The 20,256-nt window shown below is 38.5% G+C and overlaps 3 protein-coding genes and 1 long non-coding RNA gene across 12 annotated transcripts; 3 read left to right on the top strand and 1 right to left on the bottom strand.

Annotated features, from left to right (window-relative positions):
- LOC104781342 lies at positions 958-1,626 on the top strand. The gene is made up of 3 exons (XR_766893.1): positions 958-1,000; positions 1,187-1,257; positions 1,557-1,626. It is a non-coding gene; the product is annotated as an uncharacterized LOC104781342 (long non-coding RNA).
- On the top strand, positions 3,264-8,360 carry LOC104781341 (protein downstream neighbor of Son-like). Of its 6 annotated transcripts, none has more exons than XM_010505990.2 (15): positions 3,264-3,517; positions 3,772-3,919; positions 4,401-4,474; positions 4,541-4,673; positions 4,778-4,860; positions 4,946-5,096; positions 5,179-5,369; positions 5,642-5,853; positions 5,943-6,041; positions 6,431-6,552; positions 6,760-6,861; positions 7,337-7,446; positions 7,555-7,642; positions 7,740-7,873; positions 7,969-8,360. In XM_010505990.2, the coding sequence occupies exons 1-15, from the start codon at positions 3,279-3,281 to the stop codon at positions 8,186-8,188; spliced, it is 2,106 nt and encodes a 701-aa protein (XP_010504292.2). In that variant the 5' UTR covers positions 3,264-3,278; the 3' UTR covers positions 8,189-8,360. The 6 variants fall into 6 exon arrangements, with proteins under 6 accessions (XP_010504292.2, XP_010504297.1, XP_019100339.1 ...); XM_010505995.2 differs by having other exon boundaries at positions 3,754-3,919; XM_019244794.1 differs by having other exon boundaries at positions 3,264-3,518; positions 3,775-3,919.
- Positions 8,452-11,032, bottom strand: LOC104781340 (myosin-binding protein 7-like). 4 transcript variants are annotated; one of them, XM_010505988.2, is made up of 4 exons: positions 10,923-11,032; positions 8,953-10,264; positions 8,795-8,841; positions 8,452-8,698 (listed from the first exon to the last, which is right to left on the bottom strand). In XM_010505988.2, the coding sequence occupies exons 2-4, from the start codon at positions 10,105-10,107 to the stop codon at positions 8,596-8,598; spliced, it is 1,305 nt and encodes a 434-aa protein (XP_010504290.1). In that variant the 5' UTR covers positions 10,108-10,264; positions 10,923-11,032; the 3' UTR covers positions 8,452-8,595. The 4 variants fall into 4 exon arrangements, with proteins under 4 accessions (XP_010504290.1, XP_010504291.1, XP_010504289.1 ...); XM_010505989.2 differs by having other exon boundaries at positions 10,881-11,013; XM_010505987.2 differs by lacking the exon at positions 10,923-11,032 and adding an exon at positions 10,402-10,854.
- On the top strand, positions 17,368-18,768 carry LOC104784070 (F-box/kelch-repeat protein At5g49000-like). Its single transcript, XM_010509141.1, has 3 exons — positions 17,368-17,541; positions 17,682-18,150; positions 18,233-18,768. The coding sequence occupies exons 1-3, from the start codon at positions 17,368-17,370 to the stop codon at positions 18,766-18,768; spliced, it is 1,179 nt and encodes a 392-aa protein (XP_010507443.1).

Genomic DNA, 20,256 nt, shown 5'->3' with positions numbered 1-20,256 from the left:
GGATACTTACTGAAATTTATAAGGGAAAATAAAAATAAGTAAGAGAGACTAGTATATAATATATAGATATGACAGTTTATTTCCTTAATCAGGAGATTAATAAAACACATACTGTAATAAAGAAAACATCAGATCAACAACATACATATGTACAATTAGAGAGGAAGACACCATTACTCATGAAGCCCCAAGTATCGATCCAAACGAAAGGGAAGATACAAAAATGAAAGAAAAAACCCAATAATTCTGATTATATATGCTGATGATGAAGCTGATTCTGATAATAAGACTAATGGTGTGAAACGAAAAGCTTATGTCCGGAGTGAGGATTCTGATTCACCAGGAGAAGGTAGCTAGGAAGACTGTTTCATTGGTGCAATCATAGCATAGGCATAGCCAGAGCTGATAGTGAGATGGCTATGTTAGAGATAACCCCAAGTGTTGAAGCGTATAAATTGGAGGTCTTCTCTGTGTGAGAATAATAAAGGGAAAATTATGAATTGTGCCAACATACTTCTTCGTCAATGCCAGTTTGCGAAACTCATTGTCCCGCTTGCTACACCCTACTACATAAAAGATTATAATATCCTCATGTCATTAAAACACAATAAATTGTTTTTTTTTTCTCGAGATATTTGGGAGTTAACCTAAAGTAATCAGACTAATTAAATAATTTATTTTTTCTCATTTTTTTTTCTCGGCTTTATCTCAAAAAAGAGAGAAAACCATCTCTCTCTTCCCTTGTAACCATGGATTTTTCATCTTCTGCAATTTCTATCTCTCTCTTCTGAAAAACATCACTTCATCCTCAATATCTCTCACTTCCACAATCGACCCTCTTTCCATCTTAGTTCTTACGGCAGCATACAATAGACAACTGATCTAACCGATCTAATAATTAAGTTCAGTTGTCCACCACGTACTCTGTCTGACCCGTCTTACCCCTCCGTAGGCGACCAACACGGCGGTCTAGTTCTGGAGACCCTCTAACCGAGCTTGTGTATATATATATATATTTTTTTTTAACTTTTCTAAGATCTAGAGTTTATGGTATTGATGGACAATTGGGTAACCGATGGACCATTTGGTTGTGATGGACCATTTGTTAGCAATGGTCCATCTAATAGGAGTAGACATGTTAATGACGTATGTTTAATTTTGTCTACTACATTCTGTCTATTATCAGAGATCCAAAACCCACGAGGTAGCCACAAGTCAGAGAGTAGAGGAAGACAAGATTGAAGTCTCTCCAACCGGGTATGTGTTCATAAACCAAATGAGTTCTGATTATATGCTTCATCTTCAAATTAGTCATGATTCTTGTGAACGATGGACCATTTGGTAGTGATGGACAACCAATTAGAAGTAGTAGACATGTTTATATGATGGACTTTTTAGGCTGATGGACCAGTTTTTAACCAATAGACCATTATTAGCTATGGAACATTTCGTCGATGGACTATCTGTTAGCGAGATACCATTTGTTAAAAATAGACATCTTGTTGTCAGAAGGACCAATATAAATGAGTGCTCTTCAATTTTGTCTATTATCATAGCTTTGAAGCCCCAAAGGAAGCCACAAGTCAGAGACTAGAGGAAGAACAAATTGAAGACTCTCCAACCGAGTATGTGCTTATGGACTAGAAGTGTTATGATTATCTGTTTCTTCTTCAAATCAATCGTTAATCTTGGTAGCGATGGACCATTTGTCATTTGTAAGTGATGGACCATCGATGGACTATTTGCATAAATAGACATATTGATATATGATGGACCAATGTAAATGACTTATCTTTACTACACCATTCGTAACATATTTTCATTTTTTCTATCATTAGATCTATTTAGATTTAATTATTTCTAAACACAAGCCAATTAATAGAATTACTCTTTGGTTCACTCTAACACAATCCATGAAAGAGAAAGACTCCCACCATTAATGTAGTTGCATAAAACAGTCTCATCATTGTTCCTCAGTTTTTTTGTTTCACTCTCCTTTAATAAAAAGGTAATCTTGTCTTTTCAATTGATGGCATGAATGTAGAAAATAACACTCTAGAAAAGAAAAACATCAAAATGGCATTTTTGAGAACTTTAGTTTTGAAAATGGCATTTTTGACTAAAATCCCAATAATAAACCGATCTTATTTTCACGATTCATTAACTAAACCCGGTCTAATGTCTATAATCTGGACCAAAACCAAACCGAATGTTTTATAAACCGGAATCATGGCTTGAGACATTTTAGTCAACAATATTGGGTCTGATTGGAAGCAATCAAACACCTCTTTTGCAAACGAACCGCTCCAATGATCACTAATCAATAAATCGTTTAAAGAAGGCGGTTGGATATCATGGTTAGAGTAAGCGGTTGAAGAGGGTAGTTAGAGCCTATTTTTAGTGGTTGCAAACACCAATTCTAACCAGTAACAAAAACCAACGTTTGTATTATAAAGAGGTTGCACAGTTTTTTTTTCACAAAAAGTTGCATAGTGTATATTTCTTTGCTTTTTGCAAACGAACCGCTCCAATGATCACCAATCAATAAATCGTTTAAAGAAGGCGGTTGGATATCATGGTTAGAGTAAGCGGTTGAAGAGGGTAGTTAGAGCCTCTTTTTAGTGGTTTTAAACACCAATTCTAACCAGTAACAAAAACCAATGTTTGTATTATAAAGAGGTTGCACATTTTTTTTTTTTTTTCACAAAAAGTTGCATAGTGTATATTTCTTTGCTTTTTGGCTTTACCTTTAAAAAAATATATTGAGAAGAAATAGCAACACATATTAAGTCAAGATTGTTATTTGAATAGTAACTTGCTTTTTTAATAGAGATTATGATTTTTTTAATATTATATAATGGAGATTTAAAATTAAACAATTGATAATTATGTTAATATCACATTTGATAATTTCCTTAAAATCATTTAAATGTATTAATATTTTATATTATGAATTCAATAAAAATTTATTATTCTATTTTCATCTTTTAACTAAACAATTGATAATTTTTCAATTTTTATAATTTATTTACTTATATTATTCGATCGTTACAATGTTACCAATCAAGCTAAGTACTCAACCACTTTTTTTTATAATACAATATTTTCCATCCACTATCTTTAATCGTTTTCTTTTTAACCACCTTTTCTAAGACTTTTGAAAAAATTTTAACCGTCTCTTTTAAACTTAGTTACCAATAACCATTATTAAAAACTAGCGGCGTTAGTTTCACTGTTAGTACGGGAGGGAGAGGGAACCCCAAAATGTTTTGGACCAAATGTTTTTGAAACGCTCTTCCATCTTCCCTCCAATCTCACTTTCACCATTTTTTTTTTTGTTTTATTTCCCCTTAAAAATTAATCACGGCAGACAACTAAAAAAAAAAACCCTAGCTCTGCTTCGCCGTGGAGATTCACACCACGACGACCTCGTTAATCGGCGACATCGATTTCGCTATCGCTTTACGCCGCTGGGTTTCTATGTCTGCATCGCTAAGAGATTAACCATCGGAGCGTGGTGAGTATGCTCTTATCTTCGATTTGATTTATGTTTGTAATTTTTCGATTTTTCGCCTTTTTAAGTTCTTCACCGGTACTTATTGACCAGTTTCTAGGGTTCAATGGTGTTTGAGAATTAGGGTTCCTATGGATAACTCCATGATTTTGAACCGGATTTGATTTTGTAATTTTGAAATAGATTTTGCTGGTTAAGGAAATTAGAGTGGGATAATGAGATTCCGGATTGTGCCTCAGATTTGGTATTTTGAGTAGGGTTAAATTTGGGGATCAAGCGAACAGTAGTATCCATTTGGAAATGGCGAAAGTGGTTGCTCCTGGTGCTTTTGGTACTTCTCTTCAGATGAGTGGAGGGTCCAAAGCTGCGCCGAAGCCTAAGAGGAAGACACCCTCTGAACTGAGAGTANCATTTGTAATTTTTCGATTCTTCGCTTTTTTTAAAGTTCTTCGCCGGTGCTTACTCACCAGTTTCTAGGGTTCAATGGTGTTTGAGAATTAGGGTTGCTATGGATAACTCTATGATTTTTGAACCGGATTTGATTTTGTAATTTCGAAATAGATTTTGCTGGTAAATGAAATTATAGTGGGATAATGAGATTCCAGATTGTGTCTCAGATTTGGTATTTGAATAGGTTAATTTGGGGATCAAGCGAACAGTAGTATCCATTTGGAAATGGCGAAAGTGGTTGCTCCTAGTGCTTTTGGTACTTCTCTTCAGATGAGTGGAGGGTCCAAAGCTCCGCCGAAGCCTAAGAGGAAGACACCCTCTGAACTGAGAGTAAGTTTGTTTCTTTCTCTTCATTGTGCAACGTTTTCCTCCTCGAGTTTTTGGAACTTATCTTTGAATGATTTGTTTACTCAAAAATACCATTTTCACTAAACAGGGAGAACAATTGAAGCGGACTGCTTTTGTTGACCAAGCTAAAGAAGCCTTTGATGCATTGCGCCCTTGCAAAAGGTAAATATCATCATGTCTTCAAGTTTTTAACTTTTATTTCTCCTTACTTGATCATCTTGGCTGTAGTACTGAGAGAGAAAATGGGCTCAAGAAACACGAGCTTTCAAAGAATCCAAAATACATAGAGATGCGTATGGATGAACTATATCCTGTCAAAAAGGCTAGGCCGTGGATGCACTCTGGCAAAGAAAACTCTAAGGTTCACAACTTCTCTGATTCTAATTCTTGATTCCTTTGATTTTCTAAAAAAAGTTGTAATTTAGTTGTCATCTTTTTTTAATAATTTATTTGTCTATACCGCAGGAAAATGGTGTGAAGCAATCCGGCAGCCTAATCAATGTTTCTTTACTCTCAAATGTTGCTGCCAACAAAAGACAACTTATTCGGTAAAACCCCTCGGCAATTTCTATCTGGAGTTAGCTGACTTTTTTCTCTGCTTTAAGTTATGTTAATGTTTTGATGTCTTGACAGTGAGGAGAATAGTGCTTCTACTGAAGTTTCTGATGATGGTAAGGCTGACGCTCGTCAAACAACTGAGAGATGTAGCCAAAGCATATTTCGCAGTGTCACGGAACTTTCAACCAGGGGTGAAGAATTATCCTGCTTCCCAGATATTGATATGGTATGTTTCACTCGGTAGTCTTTGATACTGTCAGTTGGTTATGTATCGTGGTCCTGGTGGAACTGATATCATCTTTCATCAGAATAAAGCATTGAAAGGACTTGCCACTTGTGAACCATTGCCGCTTCATCCTGCCGACATAACTAGGGAATCTGATACTGCTTCATTAAGTGAAAAATTCATGTCCGAATTCCAAGTTCATGGGCAAAAGATTCCTCTGGACCTTTCCATGAAGACATATGCTCGACTTGTTTCCTCTTCTCCGTTAAATTGGTAAATATAGCTATTTTTGATATTCCTGTACATTTTTGTAATAAGAACATAATCATATGTTGGTTGTAGTTGATTCTGGGTGATTTCTCCGTCGTATTAGTTTAACGCATACCACTTATAGATGATGCTAGATGAAAATATGTTTTGTTATCACACATAAGTATTCCCTTTATTTTCTCTTCTTTTTCTTATTAAATCATGTTGACTTGGTGTGTTCTTTTGCATCCGAAGTTTGACGCAATCTATAATTTTCTATTCTAATGTTGTTCTAGGTTACATAGGTCAATCATGGGTAGTACCTACAATGGTATGCCACAGCTGAAGTTGCCGTCGTGTAATGTGGTAAATCAGGGTAGCAGTAGTTCTGGATCAGATGTGGTTACACAGGTGTTAAATTCTATGTCGCTACACTCGTGGGTTTATCCTCAGTCCTCCTTGCCACCTTTTATAATATCGACATTGTTAGCATCTGGATCAGACAAAGGTTTGTTAATGAAAGTTCTTGAGCTATACCTTCTTGTCAGTCATCTTCCTTCTTAATTATATAAAGAGATCCGCATTTTGCTATTTCAGGTGAAGTTGATTTCCTACAAAAACGAAAATTGGCATGGGAGGATGCTTTTCGAAATCTTTACTTTATGTTTCGGAAGAATATCTGCAAAATATTCTATGGTAATTCCATCTTATGTTTGTCTGATTTGGATGCGATTTTTCTTTTGGTATAACGCACTGGGTTAATGAAGACGACTTCAATGGCTCTGCAAACTTGTTGTGCTTGCATACTGTATGCATGTAGGTGGAATTTTTTTCAGCAGACAGATCCATCTATGTTTTGTTAATCACTAACACTTTCGTTTAGAAGAACTTGGTTTAAACCTTGCTTTACCATTTTTGTCTTGGCGAAGGTGCATAAAAGTCAACTCAACTTTTGTTGCTATTCAAATGTGAACTTAATTAGTGCACTGCTTCTTTGTCATGTTCCATCTCTTTTAAAGTCAACGGCACGTATGCCAAACTCTTGAAATGAAACTTAACTTAATTGTGCATTATTTGGCATGTAGTCTGTACGTCTCAGTTTGTGGCAATGTTCACTGGAAGCTGTGAGTCAGGGGGTGTCAAACGCTCATGCAATGGCTATATCACCCAGTCGACTAGAAGATTGAGAGCCATGCTTAAAGATCTTGTAAGATATGTTCCCTCAGTGTTGTTAAGCCTTTTGCCTTATTTAGTTTACGTAGATTGTTTGTGTTTTGCATTCCTTGAGGCATCATCAGAGAACTATTACATTATCAATTATATTTTGCTCATATGTTATACAAACCTTGTGCTAACATTTAAAGACGTGGTCATCCGTGCTTTACTAAGTTTGCTTTGACTATGTTTTTCACAGGACATCTGCTACTCCATGCCTCTTTGCAAAACTAAAATGGACCAGACAACTGATGAAGATCTTGCTGAACTCTCAGAGATAGAGAATCATAACCTCGGCCAGGTTTGTGCGCATTTAGTTATGTATTCAGGAAATATATTTCTGTCTACATTTATCTCTCACTCTTAGGAACCATGTGAAGAACCTACTTATATGAGAGATTATTGGCGTAATTTTTCTGATCCTTGTAATGGATGCAGGTTCGTCGTTTGCGTTCTGTCTCAAACATAGATAATACTCCAGAATCGTTCTGTATTCAGGAAATATATTTCTGTCTACATTTATCTCTCACTCTTAGGAACCATGTGAAGAACCTACTTATATGAGAGATTATTGGCGTAATTTTTCTGATCCTTGTAATGGATGCAGGTTCGTCGTTTGCGTTCTGTCTCAAACATAGATAATACTCCAGAATCGTTCTTTATTCAGGAAATATATTTCTGTCTACATTTATCTCTCACTCTTAGGAACCATGTGAAGAACCTACTTATATGAGAGATTATTGGCGTAATTTTTCTGATCCTTGTAATGGATGCAGGTTCGTCGTTTGCGTTCTGTCTCAAACATAGATAATACTCCAGAATCGTTCTTGGCTTTTCTCGGAAATGAGAGCGTACATGGATTGTATGATCTTCTGTTAAATTATAGGTTCGAATGAACATCTCTTTTGGAAAATAAATTACATAATGTGCTCATGTACATCTCCTAAACTAATTCTGATAATGATTATAACCGTTATTTGTCAATCATGTGTAGGTCTTCTTTTGGATTTCTGCCCACTGCAGACGTTCCTGTATTATATTCACCAGTGCCATTTCAAAATGCTGCAATTTCTTCTCCCGAGGTATAAACACCCATTGATGGTTTACTCTGTGGTTCTATTGTTGTGACATCCTTATTCGATATGATAACACGGATAATATTTGTTCTTTGATTTCCAGATCACGTGCACAGAGAACGTAAGACCAGAAACTACAAGTTACTGTGTTGAGATTAAAGGCGAATATCTTCCGCCGTGGATTATTAGCAATATTTGTGCAACTGTGGGTGCTAATGGACAAAACTTTGAAGCCAGGTTCGTTGATGGAAAATCCCTACTCTTTTCTTCCGAACCAAAAAAAGATTTCAGTCTTTTTTAGGAGATGCTAACATTCTGTGAGTTTAATTCAGCTTTGTGACTGAGCCAACCTCGGTTAACTTAAACATTGGTCTACCACAAGTCCCTGAAAAGACTGACCCTGAGTCTCGAGTCAGAGAAGGCACAGGAGAAACAAACGATGATGCGCCTGGCATTCCTGGAGCGGTGATATGTCCTCAACTTCAATCAGGCTATCTTAAGAGCTTGAAGTATTGCAACAAGTCTTATACGGTTTCGCTGTCTCCCTCGTGATCTGTATTTGCTTTGAATCCTTTGTATTTTTCTGGTTTTCATCACTATATGTATGAGTGAATGTCCTCAACTTCAAGTTAATCAACCCAATGGTAAATGTTATTGGTAATATGGCTGAACATATCCAGAAACACTTTTGTTGGCAATGCACAACAAGACGTTGGTTTGAACCTTTTTATTCTTTTAATGCATCGTATAGTGACATTTTTGTGTGAAACCCTGTTACTGTTATGATCATGGCCAGAGCCCAGAGGATGTATAAGAGCCAAAGAAATCCTTTGAACTTTGGATTAATAATTTCAAACCAGATTCTGAACATATTTTGATTGGAGTACAGACTACAGAGCAATGTACATTTATATGTTGCACTAACTACTCCAAAGAAACCTGATAAAAAATGGAAAAATCTAGACATGTGAACTTGTTAAACATCTCCATCTCCTTGTTCCAGATCCTTCGCCTAGCATCAAAAGCATCCCCATATTATTTGCTGACAACTCATACACATACCTGCAGCAATGCAATATAAATTTGAATCATCAGAAAGTAATACCAGGAAACAGTGAACCAAAAAAAAGCATGTGTTTCTTTCGTAAATATGCTTACTTGTTTCGCCTGGCTTTTCTTTTCCAAGAAACGAAAGACAAAATCCACTGAAACGCAAGAACAACAGAGAGTAAACTTCAGGCGTACTCAGAGTTTCAAAACGCAATATGCAACATGAGAGAGAGTTAGATCGAAGACAGAATTATAAAATTATATACCTTGAAGACCGTTACTACAGTGAATCCTTTAAAAGATGGCATTTTGCTAACCGGGTTTCGCCTGTTTGTTGTGCCGGCTTCCTTTGTTAATTGCTGTGCGATTTCTTTCAGCAACACCAATTGAGCTTTGTCTGTCCTCATAGATACAATGATCTGTCTCAGTGATTCCCTGTCTGCTTCAAGTGCTTGAAGCCTTGTGTAAAGTTTCTCGATATCTGGCTCGTTAACTCCTTGCTGAGCTGTGAACGGTTCTTGGTATCTCGGAGAATTCCAATGATCACCATTTAACTTTCCCTTACTCATCTTATTAGGCTCATCGTCAATCTTAACTTCAGAAACTCCCACGTGAATTGAGTCGATAGTATAAACTCTGTCACTACTACTAGACATAGGAGAGTCTGCAAAAGATGTCCCTTTAATATATTTTGCAGTTCCTAAAGGCGAATTTGGATCATAATATGGCCATCTTGGAGACTGACCAACAATCACCTTTTCTTCAATCTCAACATTACCATCTGGTCCGCTCAGGTTCTCATCTACAGTACATTTCAAAGAACTATACTCACAGGGGTAAACATCAACACCAACCGTGCTAGAGTCTCTGCCAAAACCAAGTATCTGCTCATGCATCTCTGCCTCAGAAACCCCATAGCTCAACAATCTATGCTTGTATGCTTCTACCTCATAAGTCAAGGCCTCGATAGCTTGCTCTTTCTCATACAACAAATTCTCCAAAACCGTGAGCTTTTCTCGGTCATGTGTCATTTTCTCCTCAGCAAACATTTTGAATTGCCGAGCTTCCATCTGTATCTCAGCCTTTTCTCTCTGCAGCCTCAGTATCATAGACATTGTCTCATTAGCCGCTGATGCAGCAGCGTTTCTCTCCTCTTCAAGCTCTAAGTGAAGATCTTTAACTGTTTTCCGTTGGCTAGAAAGAACCTCAAGCAAAGCTGCACATTCATTCTCAACTAGTATCTTAGCGTTCGAAGAGGAATCAGAAGAACCTCGTAACAACAACATGTTCCCTTCTTTGAACTCGTTGAACTTTCTTTTCACCGTTCTAGTCCAAGGATCTGAAGAAGATGATGATGCCCCAAGAGAATAATCACAGCATTTCACCACATCTTTTGAAGCAAATCTCAATTCTGAATCCATGAGTTATATAACCAAAACCCCAAATCTCAAATAGCAGATACACACAGACAGATATATAAGCACGTTCCCAAAAACCCTAGCTTTAAGAACCTAACAAAAGCAGTAACCTTTGTTTCATCCTCCAATTGAATTAGCCACAACAATGACGCCACGCGACCTGGATTTAAAGACCCAAATAAACAACATTGCCATTAAAACAAAGTTTCAGCATACCAAAAACAGAGAAAGATAAGTTCATGATTCACAAGACCCAAAAGAAGGTATATTTTCAAGAAAAAAATATAATCTTTATACCTTAAAACAAGACTTTAAAGATAAGGGCAGCTTACCTAATTCACAAATCCTTCCCGGAAAAAAAAAAAAAAGATGAAAATTTTCCTTTCTGTTTCCCGGGAAAAAAAAACAGAGGAAAATGTAAGAAACGGCGGGATTAACCGGAGGGGAGAGGAAGGATAATCCAAAAGATGTTCCTCCTATCAAAGAAGAGAGAATTAAGAAGGATAAGAATGTTTTTTGTTTGTCTCTTCTATGTTTGATTCTTCATCTTCCTCTCATCTCATCTCTCTATCTCCCTCCTTTATCGGAGCGTATATCAAAGTTCTTGGACTATGTGCACACACAGAGCTTATATTTATTATCATACTGTATGATATAAATTTTCCCTTTTTTTGGGTGAAAAAGCAAAAGCTAAATTAATAATAATAGTATTAAATAGAACAAATCCAAAGTTTCAAAAACTAATCATATGGGCATATAGAAATTAGAAAGCCTACCTTAACAAGTTTTGGTTCATGATTAAGATTCAAAATGCTTACCAACTTTACTGATTCACCCACCGGAACTACTACAAAGTCTAAAAGTTTTGTTTATCTTTGGAGATTGGATGATTCCTTCAGTTCGTTTTCTTCAACATACATACATAAATACATAGTTATATGTATTCAACATATATATATATATTTAGAAAAGAAACAAGAAAAAAAACTTTTGACATAAATAAGGTAGGCATGGCATTTGTCAATTAGGTAGAAATAGTTTTCATTGGTTTTGGATTTTGACTCACATGGATTTTGTGTCACTCTGTAATTTTGGCAGAAATTAAATAAAGTTGGTTGTAAGTTGTAACTGTAAAATGTAGTAGATACACGTTATCATTTTCTTTAAAGACCACTATACTAAAAAGTAAGCAAAAATGATATAGCAAAACTTACATACAAAGGAAACTGAAAATGAAATTTAAGAAATGAGATTATGGTAAATTAAAATATCTCTTGTCAATTATTAAAACGTTTTGAAGAAAGTGAACTCACCACATTAGACGACATTATATGAGTCAAATGAAAAGATTCTGTTTTACAATTCTGAATTAGTCCTCTTACAGTTTTGTGGACTATGTTATCCCGCGTTAATAGTACAACGGACTCTTGTGGTCAACGTCACAATCCCTGAATCAATATAAAATTCTTTCCTCTGCATTTGTTATCTCCAGCAGACTCTAGTTGAAACCAAGCTCTTTCAATGTCTTCCACAGAGAACAAGATGATGTCTACGGAGCAACCATCTCTTCCGCTGCTCTTACACACGCCGCAACCGACTCCAAACCCATCACTTCCCGATGATTTGCTACTGAGCTGCTTCGCACGCGTTTCAAGATTGTACTACCCAACTCTCTCCTTAGTATCCAAGAGGTTCCGTTCACTCATTACTTCACCGGAGCTTTACAAGATCCGATCCCTTTTAGGCCACTCCGAGATTTGTGTCTATGTGTGCTTTGAGTACTATGATGGCCGATGGGGTTCATGGCCCTAACACACGTTGGTTCACTCTCTGCCGCAAACCTGATCAAACCCTTAACAAGAACGAGAAGTCAAGTGGGTATGCTTTCGCTACACTCCAAACTCCCAATTACCCTCCTGTGCGCTCGTCGAATCTAGTGGCCGTTGGTTCTAACATCTTCAACGTTGGCGGATCCATTTACAATGTGCCCTTGTCTAAATCTACATGTATGGGACTTGGGGTGTGTCTTACAAGCCAAAGGAAGATAGATGGAAACCGTTAGCAGAGGTTTGTTTGGAATTAGGATGGTTAGAGAACCCTGATTGCGTGATAGATGATATATTATTTTGTTATAGTGGTTCGCACGGAATAAGATGGTACGACTCTAGGATAAGATATTGGTTACGTTTGCAAGGTTTGGATGAGTTGATGTTGCCTATGTATGCTAATTCTGGTTATGTCAAATTGGCGAATTAAGATGGGAAGATTGAAGTTTCAGAGATCATAACAAAGAAGAAAATCCTTTTTCTATATCTTCAAAAGTTGCGATTACAGAGCTTTTATAGAAGGACAAAAGATATCAACCAAGAAACGATATCAACAAAGATCTCAAAGAATAAAATCATATCATATCTACATCTAACTCCCGAAACTGGTGGACCAAGAAACAGTTCTGTTGAGATAGAAACAGAACCGTAGAATCCGCCTAATACCCTCCCTCAAGTAGGAGCATGCAGGTCCTGTATGTCCAACTTGAAACAAAACTGCTCGTAATCCTGACTCCCCAACGGTTTAGTAAAAATATCTGCAAGCTGAGCCTTACTATCGACATGGACGAGGTGTATGTTTTTGGAGACAACCTCATCACGCACAAAATGACAATCAACCTCCACATGTTTTGTGCGTTCATGAAATACAGGATTAGTAGCAATTTGAATAGCCGCTTTGCTATCACAGTAAACCTGCATTGATGGTGGATGAGAAATGCCAAGTGCAGACAAAATTCGCTTCAACCAAATCAACTCTTGAGTTAAATACGCCAGTGCTCTGTATTCTGCTTCAGCAGATGAACGACTCACCGTTTTCTGTTTTTTCGTTTGCCACGATATTGGGGAACCTTCGAGTTGAACAAAGTATCCCGTCACGGACCTTCTAGTCAACAGGCAACTCGCATAATCACTCTCACACCAACCAGTCAATTCGAAAGGTGTATCTGATCGCAACAAAATACCTTGACCCGGATTGTTTTTCAAGTAACGAACGACCCTCAATGCTGATTCCCAATGTGCCTCTCGTGGTTTCTGCATAAACTGAGCAAGAAGATGCACACAAAATGCTAAGTCTAGCCTTGTCACGGCGAGATAAATCAGTCTTCCTATAAGTCGTCTATACGATGTTGGTGAAGGAAGCAATGGGGAAGCAGACAAGGCAAGGTGATGATTTATTTCAAGAGGAAACGCAACCGGTCTAGCACCTAACAAGCCTGTATCGGAGATGATGTCAAGGGCATATTTTCGCTGACAGAGATACATACCTTTAGCATTTCGTGCTACTTCAATCCCCAAGAAGTACTTTAGAGGACCTAGATCTTTCATGTGAAAACATGTTGAAAGATATTGCTTAAAAGCAGCCATGACCTGAGGAGTGCTACCAACAATAACCAAATCGTCGACATAGACTAAGACATGTAGTTGAGCTTCACCCGTGTCCAAGGTAAACAAAGAATAGTCGGAAAGATTCTGTTGGAAGCCATATTCTTTCAAAGCTGTGGAGAGCTTAGCGAACCAACAACGCGGACTTTGCTTTAAACCATAAATTGATTTTCGAAGTCGACAAACCTTATTAGGATCAGAGGCTTTGAAACCCGGTGGAATCTTCATATATATCTCTTCCTGAAGATCACCGTGTAAAAACGCATTGTATACATTCATCTGATGAACATCCCAGTTGTTCTTCACTGCTGTATCCAAAAATAAACGAACCGTACCCATTTTAGCCACTGGTGCAAATGTTTCGTCATAGTCAACCCCTTCAACTTGTTTGTTGCCAAGAGCTACTAACCTGGCTTTATGCCGTTCTAATGTGCCATCAGACTTGTATTTGAGTTTGTAAACCCATTTACACCCAATAGCCTTTTTCCCTTTTGGCAAGTCACCTATATCCCATGAATGATTTCTTTCTTGAGCCTCAATCTCACTCGACATTGCACTGTTCCATTTTTCATCCTCCATTGCTTGCTTAAACGATTTGGGTTCCATACCAGAGGTAATTGCTGCCAAATACGCCTGATGCTGAGGAGAGAATCGCTCACAACTTACGAAATTAGCAATCGGATAATTAGAAGAGCTTGGTGGTGTTAACGATTTCGGATTTGCCAGTGTTGACCACAAATTCTTTTAATTTCACAGATTGCGTTTTTGTACGCTTACCTCGATCCAACTCTTCGACGGGAACCGAATGTGTCGTAATTATGGGTTGATCTCTTGGGAGAGGAAGCGGAGGAGGAGGAGCTACAACCGTCGGAGACGGAGGTGAGTGACGAAGACGAGAACCCACATTATTCAAAACGACATCATCGTGAATTGTGTCTTCATGGACCACAGTTGGGCTTGGAACAGGCCCACTACAAGAATTAGTAGAAGTTGTTGGACCCAAATTATTAATTCGACCCAATTGTCGTGGTTCATCTTCTTCGACGAACAGAGACGCAATATTGTAAGAAGATGTCTCCTCTTCTTCGGTGATTTCATTAGCCGACTCTGTTTGGAATGGAAATTCATTCTCAACGAATACCACGTCACGAGAGACAAAGAACTGTTCTTTCTCCAAGTCATACAAGCGCCACCCTTTTTTACCATAAGGATAACCTGTGAAAACACAACGCCGGCTCCAAGACGCAAACTTGTCTCCGCCATGAAACTGATCATGAGCATAGCACAAGCTTCAAAGAACTCGAACGTGTTCGTAGCTAGGCTTCTCGCCATATAATCGTTCATACGGAGATACTTCGTTCAGAATCATACTAGGTGTTCGATTGATTAAATAGGCTGCAGTTAAAACGCATTCACCCCAAAATTCAATTGGTAGAGCAGCTTGAAAACGAAGCGCCCTGGCAACATTCAGTATATGTCTGTGTTTTCTTTCGACCCTCCCATTTTGTTGAGGTGTCCCGACACAAGACATCTCGTGAACAATCCCTTGCTCCTTGAAGTACTTACTCAAACAAAGAAATTCTGATCCATTATCACTTCGTATGATACGCACCGGAGATTGAAACTGTCGTGATATCATGGCTACAAAATTTCTGAGTTGTTGTGGTGCTTCAGATTTTTCATTTAACAAATAGATCCACACTCCCCGTGAGTAATCATCCACAACTGTTAGAAAGTACTTAGCTCCAGAATGAGTTGGTGTTCTATAAGGACCCCACAAATCACAGTGAACAAGATCGAAAATGTTTTTCGTTTTATTCTCACTTATTGGAAAAGACATTCTTGTTTGCTTAGCGCAGAGACATACATCACACGCTTTATTTGAAGTTTCAGAAGCGACAACTGAAGAAACAACAGGAAGCAGACTAACTACTTTAGCAGAAGGATGTCCCATCCGTTTATGCCAGAGAACAAATGAATCCTTGTCTCCAACTGCTACAGATGCTGCAAACTCCACACTCCGGAAGCAGAAAGTCCCTCCCATACGCCTACTAACTCCAATCACCATCCTCGTAGAACGGTCCTGAACAATAAGGAAATGATCAACCATCTGTACTATGCAACGGTTCTCATCCATCAATTGGTAAAGCGAAATTAAATCAGTGTGAAAACCCTCAATATAGTAAACAGACTGCAGAATCAGTTTAGGCCCAAGCCTTACAGATCCCTCTTTAACTGCCACTTTCTCTCTACCATCAGCTAACACAACTCCAACTGGTATGATATCCTTAACATTCGTTAAAACATCCGTTAAGGCATCAAGACGACCCGTTAAATGGTGTGAAGACGTACCAGTGTCCATAATCCAGAAAAGTAATGAAGACGTACCAGTTAGTTTGCCGGAGTCAGGTAATTTGCCAGCATTGAGGAGATTTTTGATCCCTTGCCACTGTGAATCACTAAGTCCACTGACACCATCTCTATCCTTGTCTGTGATTACATAGTTAGCAGTCTCATATCTTCCAGGTTGGTTAACTTGCTCAGCATTGGCGAAAGAAGTGCTCCCACGACCTCTTCCAGCCATTACATTTGGACCTCCACGCCCGCGACCTCGAGCAGCTGTTGTGGTGCGTGTACTTGGACGATCTCCCCACCACTCCGGGTATCCTATCACGCCATAACAGCTGTCACTGGAGTGTCCAGCCCGATTACAGTGTTTACAAAACACTGTTTTGTCCCTTTCCTCTCTTCGAAACGGTTGTGTTGTCTGAACAGCGAAGGCATTAACCTCTTGAATTTCTTCAACATTTCTGGTGCCATTTCGTACAAGATCTTCCTCCTGTCGAACGATATTGTAGACCTCTTCCATAGGTTGGATCGGAATCCGCGAGACAAGACTTGATCTCACAGTCCGGAACACAACATCGTCTAGACCAAAGAGGAACTGGTGCACCTTATCTTCTTCACGGTCCTTCTCTTGAACCGCCCCGAGATCACACTCACATTTTCCACACTTACACAGTCGTAAAGGTCGGTAGTTCGCCATGCTGTCCCAAATACGAGTCAGCTTGCCGAAGTAGGCTTCAATTGCTAAACCTCTTTGACGACAACAAGCTAGCTCAGCCTTGATCTGTTGAATTCTTGGCCCGTTCGTGACAGAGAACCTCTTCTTCAAGTGATCCCACAAATCTTTGGCCACATCTCGATGAGAGATGTTTGATCGAAGTGTTGGGTCAATGGACATCTTGATCCAAGAAACTAGAAGGGCTTGGATCGTCCACCAATCCTCCAAGTCATGAGATCCTTCATCAGGTCGTGCGATTGTGCCGTCAAGAAATCCAAATTTCTTTCTCGAGCGCAACGCTGTCTTCATGCCACAAGCCCACTCGTCGTAATTCACTCCCATCAGCAACGGGTGAGAAATGACTGCTCCAGGATTGTCAGCCGCTGTTAAGTCATACGGTGAGATTGTTCGTCGAATTTCATTCATCGGGTTTGTTGTCGGGTTCGTTGTCGGGTTCGTTGTAGTTGATCCGTCGGTCGCCATTGTTGTTCAGTTTCTCGTTTATAATGAGAAGAATTTTAAGAGTTTGGCTCTGATACCATGAAGTTTCAGAGATCGTAACAAAGAAGAAAATCATTTTTCTATATCTTCAAAGGTTGCGATTACAGAGCTTTTATAGAAGGACAAAAGATATCAACCAACAAACGATATCAACAAAGATCTCAAAGAATAAAATCATATCATATCTACATCTAATTCCCGAAACTGGTGGACCAAGAAACAGTTCTATTGAGATAGAAACAGAACCGTAAAATCCGCCTAATAAAGATGGCGTTTTTGTGGGACAAATATGTGCCTTCCAGTGGAGAAAAAGAGGTTTGGTGTGCGGTGATTGCACTTGAGAGACACAGCTTTGAAGAGATGTGTGGAGAAGTGGAGTGGCTTGATGTTGTGCTTACTGTCCCTTTGTCTTATGAATTCGTGTCAGCTCTTGTTGCTACCGTATAAAAAGATTGGTGAGTTTAAGTGATTTTGGGTTTGTTGTATAATTTTATGTGTGCGTGCAATGACAATCTCTTTCTTATCACATCGTTCTTTTTTTCAATATGTTGGGCTTTTTAATATATTGTTTGGCCCAATAGTACAAAATGTGGTCAAAGTCAAAACCCTTAAAGTTTCCTTTGAGTCCAAGTTTTATCGGTTGTTCAGTGTTGTGCCGAGAGAAGAAGATGATGTCGACGAAGAAACCCTCGCAAAATAATCCAGCTCTGTCATTGCTTTCACTCCCCGATGATTTGCTATTGAGCTGCTTCGCACGTATCTCGAGATTGTACTACCCAATTCTCTCCTTAGTATCCAAGAGGTTTCGCTCAATTCTTTCTTCACCGGAGCTTTACGAGACCCTATCATTCTTAGGACGCACCGAGAGTGTTCTTTATGTGTGCTTTCAATTCAATCCTGGCCCTAACACACGTTGGTTCACTCTCTGCCGCAAACCTGAGCAAACCCTTAGCAAGAAGAAGAAGAAGAAGAAGTCAAGTGGGTATGTTTTGGCTGCACTCCCGACTCTCAATTCTCCTCCTGCGCACTCGACGACCTTCGTGGTCGTTGGTTCTAATATCTACAACATTGGTGGATCCACCTTCAAAGTGCCCTTGTCTAAAGTCTCGATCTTGGACTGCCGGTCTCATAGGTGGCTCGAGGGTCCAAGTATGCAGGTGGACTAATGTCCTTGATGACAAGATATATGTAGCAGGAGGCTCTGATGACTACGATGCCTCCAATTGGATGGAGGTTTTCGATCCAAAAACCCAAACTTGGGAGACTAAGTTTAACACTCTGAGGGAGAGATGTGGACGACATGTATGGAAGAGTGCGGTGATTGACGATGAGATCTATATGTATAGGAATTGGGGTGTGGCTTACAAGCCAAAGGAAGATAGATGGAAAGCTTTAGATATGGGCGTTTTGAAAGGAGGATGGGTAGAGGATTCATATTGCGTGATAGATAACATACTATATTGTTATCATGCTCTCTCTGGAATGATATGGTACGACTCTAAACAAAGAAATTGGAAACCTTTGAGGGGTTTGAAAGTACTGTCTAAGTGTAGTGGTGATGCTTATTTGGCGAGTCATGGTGGAAAGATGGCGGTTGTTTGGAACAATAATATGACTTTTAGTTACAGTGAAGACAAGAAGATTTGGTGTGCTGTGATTGCGCTTTAAAGACGCAACAGTGGAGGGATTTGGGGGAAGGTCGAGTGGCATGATGTTGTGCTTACAGTCTCTAACTCTTATGAAGTCGTGTGTGCTCTTTCTGCTACTCTTTGATGCAAGACATAACTGAATATGGTGCATTTTAGTGATTGTGGGTAGTATAGTTACGTGTGTTTTAAGCTGAATACAATTACAAATAAATTCACTTGTAATTCAGCTTATTTTGTGCTGCTAAAATGCATATGAAAATGTTGTTTTCGTTGAATCTGCATGTTGGAAGAAGTAAAAACAAAGGATCCCAACATTTGATTGAATATAGTGTTTAGTGGTATTGTGAACATATAATAGGCTTTTGACTACATATATAAGGATTCAATGAAAATAGTTGCAGAATTTGATGGAGGTTCCTACTTAACATCGTAACATAGAAAAGGTCAGGGCGTAACTACAGATTTAATGGATGTCCTCTCCTGGCTAAATTGTTAGTCTTCAAGACTCAATTCATCCATTGAATTGAACCCTTGGTGTTGACGAAAAACACTTGAATTCTTGTTTCAATTGTTTCTAAAATAACTATTTCCCATTGTGCAGTTCTTAACAAAAAAAAAAAACAAAAACTGGAAAACTGACAATTACTTGAATTCTTGTTTCAATTATTTTGAGTAAGTGCTTTAGAGTTTAGAGAACTGATCAGCATACTCCAGGAAGAGTGATCTGAGTATTGCGGAGGAAGACAACAACCTTTAGTAAGTATGCTTAATTGCTTTGAGACCTAGCTAGTATTATACTCCGTATAGATTATGATTGAACCAGGTGTTGTTTCTGGTTTGAAAGGACTGTCTAAGTGTACTGAGTCGTATGTTCATTTGGCGAGTCATGGTGGAAAGATGGTGGTTGTTTGGAACAATTATATGACTTCCAGTTCCAGTGAAGACAAGAAGATTTGGTGTGCTGTGATTGCGCTTGAAAGACGCAACAGTGGATATATTTGGGGGAAGGTCGAGTGGCTTGATGTTGTGCTTACAGTCCCTAACTCTTATGAAGTCGTGTGTGCTCTTTCTGCTACTCTTTGATGCAAGACATCATAACTCAATGTGGTGCATTTTAGTGATTGTGGGTAAAGTATAGTTATGGGTTTTTATAGCTGAGAAATCAAGTCACTTGTAATTCAGCTTAGTTTGGTGCTGCTTTTCTTTTGTTTTCGTTGAATACTAAAGTTCAGTACTTTTCATGGCAAGAACTAAAACAAATGTAATTATCTTTCGATTACTGAAGGGTTGATTCAATGAAAAAAGTTGCAGAATATGATGGGGGTTCCTCGTTGACATTGTAATATCTTTTGCTTATGAAATAAGTGATCAAACAAAGAGTATTACTCAAATGTCTTCTTTTCCTCTGGCCAATAAAAGGGGGGAAAAGTCTTGCATTTTATGTTACGATGTTAAAAAGTTACAAATTATGCAGTACAATAATCAAAACTAGGCAAAGACAAGCTCT

The sequence above is a fragment of the Camelina sativa genome, chromosome 4, assembly GCF_000633955.1.
Source record: "Camelina sativa cultivar DH55 chromosome 4, Cs, whole genome shotgun sequence".
In the NCBI taxonomy this organism is placed as follows: domain Eukaryota; kingdom Viridiplantae; phylum Streptophyta; class Magnoliopsida; order Brassicales; family Brassicaceae; genus Camelina; species Camelina sativa.
This window is presented reverse-complemented; position numbering and strand designations above follow the sequence as displayed.

What these genes read in the sequence shown, in the direction of transcription:
- LOC104781341 (XM_010505990.2), top strand. Translation starts at nt 3,279, where the DNA reads ATGTTTTTGAAACGCTCTTCCATCTTCCCTCCAATCTCACTTTCACCA. An exon ending in TCCTCTTCTCCGTTAAATTG is followed by an intron (nt 5,370 to 5,641) that starts GTAAATATAGCT and finishes ATGTTGTTCTAG; the next exon opens with GTTACATAGGTCAATCATGG. An exon ending in GATCTTCTGTTAAATTATAG is followed by an intron (nt 7,447 to 7,554) that starts GTTCGAATGAAC and finishes AATCATGTGTAG; the next exon opens with GTCTTCTTTTGGATTTCTGC.
- LOC104781340 (XM_010505988.2), bottom strand. Translation starts at nt 10,107, where the DNA reads ATGGATTCAGAATTGAGATTTGCTTCAAAAGATGTGGTGAAATGCTGT. An exon ending in CTGTAGTAACGGTCTTCAAG is followed by an intron (nt 8,842 to 8,952) that starts GTATATAATTTT and finishes CTTGCGTTTCAG; the next exon opens with TGGATTTTGTCTTTCGTTTC. An exon ending in AGAAAAGCCAGGCGAAACAA is followed by an intron (nt 8,699 to 8,794) that starts GTAAGCATATTT and finishes GCATTGCTGCAG; the next exon opens with GTATGTGTATGAGTTGTCAG.
- LOC104784070 (XM_010509141.1), top strand. Translation starts at nt 17,368, where the DNA reads ATGGCGTTTTTGTGGGACAAATATGTGCCTTCCAGTGGAGAAAAAGAG. An exon ending in TGTCAGCTCTTGTTGCTACC is followed by an intron (nt 17,542 to 17,681) that starts GTATAAAAAGAT and finishes TTGGCCCAATAG; the next exon opens with TACAAAATGTGGTCAAAGTC. An exon ending in GACGACCTTCGTGGTCGTTG is followed by an intron (nt 18,151 to 18,232) that starts GTTCTAATATCT and finishes CCGGTCTCATAG; the next exon opens with GTGGCTCGAGGGTCCAAGTA.